This window comes from Coregonus lavaretus, assembly GCF_964263955.1.
Source record: "Coregonus lavaretus genome assembly, chromosome: 21".
Classification (NCBI taxonomy): Eukaryota; Metazoa; Chordata; class Actinopteri; order Salmoniformes; family Salmonidae; genus Coregonus; species Coregonus lavaretus.
Window position 1 is genome coordinate 34,963,628 of NC_140008.1, and position 11,778 is coordinate 34,975,405.

Sequence of the window (11,778 nt, forward strand, 5' to 3'; positions counted from 1 at the left end):
TGTGTTATCTATTTTATAATTATGCTGCATAAAAGAATGAATTGTAATTGAAATAGCAGGATAATTCTTAGGTCTGAGTGTCTTCTCTTTCAGTGTCTGAGCTTGCCCTTTCCTGGCCCCCCTGGCTGTGCCCTCCTGTCCTTGATCTGACCCTGTCCCTACCTCACTGGCTGTCCCCCTTCTTACCTAGCCCTGTAAGTTTGTGTGGAAGAGGTGGAAAAACTAATGTTACCATCAATAATGAGAAGCCACCAGGTATAGACAACCTGGATGGGAAATTATTGAGAATGGTAGCAGACTGTATTGCCACCCCTATTTGCCATGTATTTAAAGGAGTGCGTGTGTTCACAGGTGTGGAAGGAAGCTAAAGTAATTCCACCACTTAAAAATAGTAAGGCACCCTTTGCTGGCTCTAACAGCCACCCAATCAGTTTGCTGCCTGTTCTTAGTAAACTGATGGAGAGAATTGTGTTTGAACAAATACAATGCAATTTTTTTATGTTAACTACTGACTTTCAGCATGCATATAGGGAAGGGTACTCAACTTTAATAATAATAATATGCCATTTAGCAGACGCTTTTATCCAAAGCGACTTACAGTCATGCGTGCATACATTTTTACGTATGGGTGGTCCCGGGGATCGAACCCACTACCCTGGCGTTACAAGCGCCATGCTCTACCAATTGAGCTACAGAGGACCACGGAACTTGTACTGCACTGACTCAGATGACTGATGATTGGCTAGAATAAATGGATAATAAGATCTGTATTGTTAGATTTCAGTGCAGCCTTTGATGTCATTGATCAAAATTTGTTATTTAAAAAACGAACTTGTTATGGCATTACATCACCTGCCATCATGGTTGGAGAGTTACTTATCCAATAGAACTCAGAGAGTATTCTTAAATGGAAGCGTCTCTAATATCAGATATGAACAGTGCGGTATCCCTCAGGGCAGTTGTCTTGGGCCGTTACTCTTCGCTATTTTTACAAATGATTTGCCACTTGTCTTACTAAAAGCTAAAATGACTACAGTCGTGGTCAAAAGTTTTGAGAATGACACAAGTATTGGTCTTCACAAAGTTCACTGCTTCAGTGTTATGAGATATTTTTGTCAGATGTTACTATGGTATACTGAAGTATAATTACAAGCATTCCATAAGTGTCAAAGGCTTTTATTGACAATTACATTAAGTTTATGCAAAGAGTCAATATTTGCAGTGTTGACCCCACACATGATTGGTCTCAGGATGCTTTACTGTTGGCATGACAAAAGGACTGATGGTAGCGCTCATCTTGTCTTCTCTAGACAAGGTGTTTTCCGGATGCCCCAAACAATCGGAAAGGGGATTCATCAGAGAAAATGACTTTACCCCAGACCTCAGCAGTCCAATCCCTGTACCTTTTGCAGAATATCAGTCTGTCCCTGATGTTTTTCCTGGAGAGAAGTGGCTTCTTTGCTGCCCTTCTTGACACCAGGCCATCCTCCAAAAGTATTCACCTCACTGTGCGTGCAGATGCACTCACACCTGCCTGCTGCCATTCCTGAGCAAGCTCTGCACTGGTGGTGCCCTGATCCCGCAGCTGAATCAACTTTAGGAGACGGTCCTGGCGCTTGCTGGACTTTCTTGGGTGCCCTGACGCCTTCTTCACAACAATTGAACTTCTCTCCTTGAAGTTCTTGATGATCCGATAAATGGTTGATTTAGGTGCAATCTTACTAGCAGCAATATCCTTGCCTGTGAAGCCCTTTTTGTGCAAAGCAATGATGATGGCACGTGTTTCCTTGCAGGTAACCATGGTTAACAGAGGAAGAACAATGATGTCAAGCACCACCCTCCTTTTAAAGCTTCCAGTCTGTTATTCTAACTCAATCAGCATGACAGAGTGATCTCCAGCCTTGTCCTCATCAACACTCTCACCTGTGTTAACGAGAGAATCACTGACATGATGTAGGGCTGAAATGCAGTGGACATTTTTTGGGGGGATTAAGTTCATTTTCATGGAAAAGAGGGACTTATTATTAATTGCAATTCATCTGATCACTCTTCATGACATTCTGGAGTATATGCAAATTGCCATCATCAAAACTGAGGCAGCAGACTTTGTGAAAATTAGTATTTGTGTCATTCTCAAAACTTTTGACCACGACTGTATGTATGCCAGTGAGCTCAATGAGACTCTTAGCAAGGAGTTACAGTCAGTGCCAGAATGGGTAATTACAGTGCCCTCCACTATTATTGGCACCCCTGTTTAAGATGTGGTCGAGGACTTCCAAAAATTCTCCTTTTTTTTAAAACAACATAGAACATACATACATAGAATTATTTATATAATTATAGAACCCAAATGCAAAAAAAGAGAAAAATCCAACCTTTTATTTAAGTACATTACTTTGGTGGTAAAAAAGAAAATCACACATAAAAAAAAAAAAAAACTTGAAATCATGTGTCCCACAATTATTGGCACCCCTAATAATTCCGCTGAAAATTTTAATTGATTTTTTAAAAAATATATTTTTCTGTAGTTGCTAAAGTTGGTCAGGGTATCTAGGAACTTTTAATTAGTAATTCATGACTTCCTGTTTCCCTGGGGTATAAATATGACGTGACACAGAGGCCTAATTCTCTTACCCATTTGTCAACATGGCAAAGACAAGAGAACACACCATTCAAGTAAGGCAGATTTGTGTCGACCTTCATAAGTCAGGCAATGGCTACAAGAAAATAGCCACTCGCCTTAACTTGCCCGTATCTACAGTCAGAGGAATCATTAAGAAGTTTAAAACAACTGGAACAGTGACAAACAAGGCTGGAAGTGGTCCCAAGTTTATCTTGCCACAACGCACAGTGAGGAGGATGGTAAGAGAAGTAAAAAAAAGTCCTAAGCTCACTGTCACAGAATTGCATCAAAGAGTGGCATCTTGGGGTCACAAAGTCTCCAAAACAACCATCAGACGCTCTCTACATGCCAACAAGCTGTTTGGGAGGCATGCAAGGAAAAAGCCTTTTCTCACTAACACTCACAAACGTAAACGTCTGGAGTTTGCTAAGCGGCACTGGGACTTCAACTGGGATCGTGTGCTTTGGTCAGATGAGACTAAGATTGAGCTTTTTGGCAACAAACACTCTAAGTGGGTCTGGCGTAAAACAAAAGATGAGTATGCCGAAAAGCACCTCATGCCCACCGTGAAGTATGGTGGAGGATCTGTGATGCTGTGGGCCTGTTTCTCTTCCAAAGGCCCTGGGAACCTTGTTAGGGTGCTTGGCATTATGAACGCTTTGAACTACCAGGACATTTTAAATAAAAACCTGATGGCCTCTGCCAGAAAGCTGAAGATGGGTCGTCATTGGGTCTTTCAGCAGGATAATGATCCAAAACATGTGGCAAAATCTACACAAAAATGGTTCAGCAGTCACAAACTCAAGGTCCTCCCATGGCCATCTCAGTCCCCAGACCTCAACCCAATCGAAAACCTGTGGGGCGAGCTAAAGAGGAGAGTGCATAAGAGAGGACCCAGGACACTGGATGATCTAGAAAGATTGTGCAAAGATGAATGGTCAAATATCCCTCTCTCTGTGTTCTCCAATCTTGTGAAATGTTATAGGAGGAGATTAAGTGCTGTCTTGTTGGCAAAAGGGGGTTGTACAAAGTATTAACATCAGGGGTGCCAATAATTGTGGGACACATGATTTCAAGTTTTTTTATTTTTAAATGTGTGATTTATTTTTTTTACACCAAAGTAATGTACTTAAATAAAAGGTTGGATTTTTCTCTTTTTTTGCATTTGGGTTCTATGTTGTTTAAAAAAAAGGAGAATTTTTGGAAGTCCTCGACCACATCTTAAACAGGGGTGCCAATAATTGTGGAGGGCACTGTAAATACATCTAAAACCAAATGCATTGTATTTGGTTCAAAGCATTCTCTTAGACCTAAACCTCAACTGGAGTTGTGTATAAAGGGTGTGACGATTGAACAAGTTGAAGAACCTTAACTCCTAGGAGTAACATTGGATGGTCAGTTATCATGGTCAAGTCATATTGACAAAGTTGTTGTGAAGATGGGGAGAGGTATGTCTGTTATAAAAATATGTTCTGGTTTTTGACACAAAGATCAACTGTACTAGTTGTTCAGGCTTTGATCTTGTTCCATCTTGATTACTGTCCGGTAATATGTTCAGGTGCAGCAAATAAAGACCTAGCAAAGCTACAGCTGGCTCAAAACAAAGCATCACGCCTCACCCTTAACTGCACATACAGAACTAACATCAACAACATGCATGATAGTATTTCATGAGGGTTGAGGAGAAATGGACTACTTCTCTTTTAGTCTTTTTAAGAAACATTTCTGTGTTAAAAAGACCTAACCAATTGTATAATCTATTCGCATACACTTCAAACAGACATACAAACCACACCAGACACGCCACTATGGGCTTCTTCACGGTACCCAAACCAAAAACAGATTTAATGCGTCGCTCTGTTATCTATAGAGCCATGCCATTGTGGAATGCTCTTCCACCAGAGGTTACTCAGGCAAAAATAAAGTTTAGCTTTAAAAAACATACAGTGGGGAAAAAAAGTATTTAGTCAGCCACCAATTGTGCAAGTTCTCCCACTTAAAAAGATGAGAGAGGCCTGTAATTTTCATCATAGGTACACGTCAACTATGACAGATAAAATGAGAAAAGAAATCCAGAAAATCACATTGTAGGATTTTTAATGAATTTATTTGCAAATTATGGTGGAAAATAAGTATTTGGTCAATAACAAAAGTTTCTCAATACTTTGTTATATACCCTTTGTTGGCAATGACACAGGTCAAACGTTTTCTGTAAGTCTTCACAAGGTTTTCACACCCTGTTGCTGGTATTTTGGCCCATTCCTCCATGCAGATCTCCTCTAGAGCAGTGATGTTTTGGGGCTGTCGCTGGGCAACACGGACTTTCAACTCCCTCCAAAGATTTTCTATGGGGTTGAGATCTGGAGACTGGCTAGGCCACTCCAGGACCTTGAAATGCTTCTTACGAAGCCACTCCTTCGTTGCCCGGGCGGTGTGTTTGGGATCATTGTCATGCTGAAAGACCCAGCCATGTTTCATCTTCAATGCCCTTGCTGATGGAAGGAGGTTTTCACTCAAAATCTCACGATACATGGCCCCATTCATTCTTTCCTTTACACAGATCAGTCGTCCTGGTCCCTTTGCAGAAAAACAGCCCCAAAGCATGATGTTTCCACCCCCATGCTTCACAGTAGGTATGGTGTTCTTTGGATGCAACTCAGCATTCTTTGTCCTCCAAACATGACGAGTTGAGTTTTTACCAAAAAGTTCTATTTTGGTTTCATCTGACCATATGACATTCTCCCAATCCTCTTCTGGATCATCCAAATGCACTCTAGCAAACTTCAGACGGGCCTGGACATGTACTGGCTTAAGCAGGGGGACACGTCTGGCACTGCAGGATTTGACTCCCTGGCGGCGTAGTGTGTTACTGATGGTAGGCTTTGTTACTTTGGTCCCAGCTCTCTGCAGGTCATTCACTAGGTCCCCCCATGTGGTTCTGAGATTTTTGCTCACCGTTCTTGTGATCATTTTGACCCCACGGGTTGAGATCTTGCGTGGAGCCCCAGATCGAGGGAGATTATCAGTGGTCTTGTATGTCTTCCATTTCCTAATAATTGCTCCCACAGTTGATTTCTTCAAACCAAGCTGCTTACCTATTGCAGATTCAGTCTTCCCAGCATGGTGCAGGTCTACAATTTTGTTTCTGGTGTCCTTTGACAGCTCTTTGGTCTTGGCCATAGTGGAGTTTGGAGTGTGACTGTTTGAGGTTGTGGACAGGTGTCTTTTATACTGATAACAAGTTCAAACAGGTGCCATTAATACAGGTAACGAGTGGAGGACAGAGGAGCCTCTTAAAGAAGAAGTTACAGGTCTGTGAGAGCCAGAAATCTTGCTTGTTTGTAGGTGGCCAAATACTTATTTTCCACCATAATTTGCAAATAAATTCATAAAAAATCCTACAATGTGATTTTCTTGAAAAAAAAATCTCAATTTGTCTGTCATAGTTGACGTGTACCTATGATGAAAATTACAGGCCTCTCTCATCTTTTTAAGTGGGAGAACTTGCACAATTGGTGGCTGACTAAATAATTTTTTCCCCCACTATAAATAACATATTGTATCACAGCCCTCTCCTCTTTCTAAAGATCTAATTTAACTGTACTGTATATGAGGGCGGCAGGTAGCTTAGTGGTTAAGAGCATAGTGCCAGTAACCGAAAGGTCGCTGGTTCTAATCCCCGAGCCGACTAGGTGAAAAATCTGTCGATGTGCCCTTGAGCAAGGCACTTAACCCTAATTGCTCCTGTAAGTCGCTCTGGATAAGAGCGTCTGCTAAATGACAAAAAAAATATGTTATGTTGTTCTTGTCTATTTGTCATGTGATGAGGTGATTTCGAAGGAGTCAGGCACAGGAGGGTGAATAACAGGATTTATTCTGAAATGCAGTGTTGCGTCAAAACACTTCAGTGCGCAAAACAGATGCACTGTAAAATACAAGGCACACAGGGAAATATCCCGGCGAAACAAAATTCCTGGCGAAACAAAATACACGGCGTTCCACCGAGCTTCTCTATCCTCCACAATAAACAATCACACACAAAGACAAGGGGGCTGAGGGAACACTTATACAGGGACTGATGAGGCGATATGAACCAGGTGTGTGTAATAAACAAGACAAAACAAATGGAATGATGAGATGAGGAGCGGCAGTGGCTAGAAGGCCGGTGACGACGAACGCAGAAGCCTGCCCGAACAAGGAGGTGGCAGCTTCGGAGGAGTCGTGACATGTCATGTATTTGTACTGTATGCTTTATGTGGACCCCAGGAAGAGTTGTTGCTGCATGTGCAGTAGCTAATGGGGATCCTAATAAACTAAACTAAACCCAACTGGCAGTCCCCTCCTGTCCTTGATCTGACCATGTCCTTACCCCACTGACTGTCCCCTTCTGTCCTTGAATAATTATTCATATTTTTATGGGTTTTTCCCAGCAGTTTGTGATTTGTTAGTACTTTGTATCAGGGGTGGCTTCATGTTCAAGCCCCGTTCTACCACACCTGATTCTACTAATCAGCTCATTATTAGAAACATGTATGGTAGAACTGGGCAATATGTATGTCCAAGATGAAAAAACTATTGGATTTAAGTTGATGGGCCGCTCTATAAGGGCTGCCAAATGAGCAGCGACGCTCCTCCGGGTGTAAACTCTGTGGATTTGGAAACTAGAAGTGCTCCTGAGTAGAATGGACCCCCCTTTTACTGCGACACAACGTACAGGAAATTGTGTACTACGGTGCAGTATGTACAATATGAAAAACGTACTGAACATCGTGCAATATGAATATGGGCTAATTAACAATGGGATTTTAAAGTGTTTTTCTAAAGTTGATTATTATAATTATTATAATAATATTATTACTCAAATCAAATCAACTATTATTGGTCACATACACATATTTAGCAGATGTTATTGTGTGTGTAGCGAAATGCTTCTGTTCCTAGCTCCGACAGTGCAGTATGATCTAACAATTCACAACAACACACACAATCTAAAAGTAAAATAATGGAATTAAGAAATATAAATATTAGGATGAGTAATGTCGGAATGGCATTGACTAAAATGCAGTAGAATACAGTATATACATATGAAATGAGTAAAGCAGTATGTGAACATTATTAAAGTGACTAGTGATTCCATGTCTTCAGTATGTACATAGGGCAGCAGCCTCTAAGGTGCAGTGTTGAGTAACCGGGTGGTAGCCGGATAGTGATGGCTATTTAACAGTCTGATGGCCTTGAGATAGAAGCTGTTTTTCAGTCTCTCGTCCCAGCTTTGATGCACTTGTACTGACCTTGCCATCTGGATGATAGCGGGGTGAACAGGCCGTGGCTCGGGTGGTTGATGTCCTTGATGATCTTTTTGGCCTTCCTGTGACCGTGTGCTGTAGGTGTCCTGGAGGGCAGGCAGTGTCCCACTGGTGATGCGTTGGGCAGACCGCACCAACCTCTGGAGAGCCCTGCGGTTGCGGGCGGTGCAGTTGCCGTACCAGGCGGTGATACAGCCCGACAGGATGCTTTCAATTGTTCATCTGTAAAGGTTTGTGAGGGTCTTAGGGGCCAAGCCACATTTCTTCAGCCTCCTGAGGTTGAAGAGGGCGCTGTTAACACTGTCTGTGTTTCAGATTATAAGTGATGTGTACTCCGAGGAACTTTCACGTTCTCCACTGCGGTCCTGTCGATGTGGATAGGGGCGTGCTCCCTCTGCTGTCTCCTGAAGTCCACAAGATTGTTACTATTGTTATTACTATTATTACTATTAATAGTAGCCTAATAACTGTTGTTACAATGATAACTATCTAGTAATGATTACTTTTAATGCTGTTAACAATAATGTCAATGCTATAATATAATTTGTGCTATAAAGGCGATTAACTTTATTCCTTTTTTCATATTGTTAAACTAAGTCTGCTAACATTTCCTCATAAAATGTTACGAATTTCGACCACTTGTATTATTTTTCACGATCTTATTTCCAGACTTTTACTTTGAAGTAAATAAGGTCGACCTTATTCTTGCTAGGTCTTTCTTGTTTTTGTTGGCGGAACGGAGGTGATCGAATCAACAGCACCGCCTCTTCAGCGCGTCGCTACAAGCGCATGCGCAAATTGGTACCAGTCCAAAGCAGTCATTGGTCCAAAGCCTTAGCGGGTTGTTTAGCTAACAGGTGAAGCCTTCGTATTTTTTTTATTTATTTAACTTTTCTTAGTGGTTAGAGATGGCCGCCCGATATGATAGAGCTATAACAGTATTTTCCCCTGATGGACACCTGTTTCAAGTGGAATATGCGCAAGAGGCTGTGAAAAAAGGCTCCACTGCGGTGAGTGTTATTAGCTAGCTAGCTTAACTAGCCACGCTAGTTAGCTAACTTGCTAACGTTAGCTAGCTACTTGAAGTTGCGTTTGGTTTCCAGTCGTAACTACTTCAGTTGCTTTGTGAATTCGAACTGACAATGGATTGTAGCTTTAGCTGTGAAGAAGCATCTTGCTCATTTTCAAGCTAGCTAGTTACATCGTTAGAGGATAGCTACCCCGTTACTTACACAGCGGGGCCAGCATGACTTGCATGTTGTTGCTAACCTGCCAACTATCCCAGCTAGCTAACGTTGCCACACAGGTTTCGTTCCAGGTCGTCTTTATTACAGTCTGGCTGCTCATCTCAGAAAAATTATAACAGATTTGCTTAATTTTATATGGAGCTATGCAGACTAATCATTCTTGCTAATGTGTGCAGGTTGGCATCCGTGGGAAAGACATTGTCGTTCTGGGTGTTGAGAAAAAGTCTGTCGCTAAACTCCAAGAGGAGAGGACTGTACGCAAGATCTGTGCACTGGATGATCATGTGTGCATGGCATTTGCAGGTAATTTGATTAGTTATCGTTATCATTTAGCCTCTGCTGTGGATTTCAGATGCAAGGCCTGCTTTTTATTTTGTGGAAGCGCAGGTGTTTTGTGTTGGTGTTGAATAACAGGCCTGAAATGTATGATGTTGTGACTGATATTGTCTCTCTCCTGACCTTCCAGGTCTGACAGCAGATGCTCGTATAGTTATCAACAGAGCCAGGGTGGAGTGTCAGAGCCACAGGCTCACAGTAGAGGACCCTGTTACGGTGGAGTACATCACACGCCACATCGCTACACTCAAACAGGTAGGCTGCACCGAAACACTGGTATGAACATGAGTCATTGCCACACTCAATCACTCAGCTCAAGTGTTCATTGGAGCACACTGTAGTGAAACACTTTCCAACAGAAAATAAAAATGACTTTCTTATTGGTAGTGTCCAGGTAGTGGTAGTCATCCCTGTTTCAGTTTTCTTCCATTTGGTGACAAATGAACATGACCAAGGCATTTTCTCACACAGTCAAACCCCTTGATTAAGAATGTATCTCTCTCTTAACACGCCTCCAGCGCTACACACAGAGTAACGGACGAAGACCCTTCGGTATCTCTGCTCTAATCGTGGGCTTCGACTACGACGGAACGCCACGGCTATACCAAACCGACCCGTCTGGAACATACCATGCCTGGAAGGTGTGTGGCAGACAGTGGCCTCATATCTGGCTTTATGAGTAGAAAGCAGAACACACATGCCCACACTAATACTGGCTTTATTTAACCTATTTTTTTTGTTGTTGTAAGAAATGGTGTTGTAAATTGCCTTGGATTTGTGGTTTAAATCAGTCAAACTATTTTGTAAGGTTACTTGATTTGTTGTTGGTAACCTCTCCATCTACTCTTCTGCAGGCTAATGCCATCGGTCGCAGTGCAAAGACTGTCCGGGAGTTTCTGGAGAAGAACTACACAGACGAGTCCATCGCCACTGACAACGAGGCTATAAAGCTGGCCATCAAAGCCCTGTTGGAGGTAGGCTAGTGCAAACACCAGCACTTGCCTGATCCACACTATATGGCCAAGGCGAGCTGTACTGGGCTGGCCTGATTACGCATCCACTATAGTTGCTGGAAAGGACAATGTGAAACGAAAATATCTGCGCCGGCACAATATGGTTTGGGTCGGTCCTATAGTGTGAATCGTGCAACTAAGTCACTAATGGTGGTTGATGGTAATGAACAACAGCATGCTAACCTCCTGACCCTATCCTCACAGGTCGTCCAGTCAGGAGGAAAGAACATTGAGCTGGCTGTGATCAGGAGAAATCAGCCACTGAAGGTACACACACTAATAGCTCAACAGCAGTTAACTGACTTATTCTCTGGATGGATGTCTTTTGAAATCATTTCCTGTTTTGTACATCTTTCTCTCTCAGCTTTTGGAGTCTAAAGAAATTGAAACCCTTGTGGCTGAAATCGAGAAGGAGAAAGAAGAGGAGGCAGAGAAGAAGAAGCAGAAGAAATCAACATAAATCAAACTGGTCTTTCACATCACCTGTTTTCACTTTGTGTGAGGATAGGATACGTTTCAATTCAGGGTGAATGCATTCAATACACCCTGTATCCAACAACACACACTCCTGTCTTCACTTCTTTCGTTCTGTAGCGTGGTTACATTAGCTACGACCATTTTGTTCACTGTTATGTTAGCACATTACGCTGACCCTGAAGCATTTGACTCCACAAATAATGCGGTTTATAAATGTAATATTGAATAATAAAATATTATTCTTTGTATTTAACTGATCAAGTGTCTCATTTACACGTTGATATCAAGAATTGAGTAAAAAAAGCTTTCCCACTCAGGTATTGATCTGTATGCAAGTGCTTACCATAAATAGCAAATAGAATATAACCAAGAGATGAGAATTGTCATATTGTGTTTGTTGCAGATGGTATAGCTTTGGCCAATTTTGTTGTGTAGCCTACCTATGTGCAAATAATAGGTTCCAGACTCTTTCTAGAATTTCTGTAGTGAAATTTAATATGGTTCAAGTGCTCACCTTTGGGGATGCTTGGCTTGCAGGCAGCATCAATTCTCCTTGAAACACTTTTTTTTTTTGTGGAAAAGTCAGGCAAGAACACATTACAAAACCACTGTACACATCTAAATAATAGAAATAAGATGACTAATCACATTTCATCATAAATCAAAGGCTGCATTGTAATATTCTACAGTCAGTTTCACCACAGGTTTGAAAGAGGTGTGGCAAAATTCGTATGTGTCTTTTCTGGGGCCTGGAGTTTTTCCTGATCTCATGACCT

At 41.9% G+C, this 11,778-nt stretch overlaps 1 protein-coding gene across 1 annotated transcript; it reads left to right on the plus strand.

The window, feature by feature from the left end:
• The first annotated feature begins 8,735 nt into the window (after window positions 1–8,735).
• On the plus strand, window positions 8,736–11,250 carry LOC311148879 (proteasome subunit alpha type-7-like). Its single transcript, XM_084185887.1, has 7 exons — window positions 8,736–8,939; window positions 9,353–9,479; window positions 9,643–9,767; window positions 10,031–10,153; window positions 10,367–10,486; window positions 10,730–10,792; window positions 10,890–11,250. Exons 1-7 carry the CDS (start codon window positions 8,838–8,840, stop codon window positions 10,983–10,985), a joined length of 756 nt encoding a protein of 251 aa, XP_084042013.1. The 5' UTR covers window positions 8,736–8,837; the 3' UTR covers window positions 10,986–11,250.
• The last annotated feature ends 528 nt before the right edge of the window (window positions 11,251–11,778 follow it).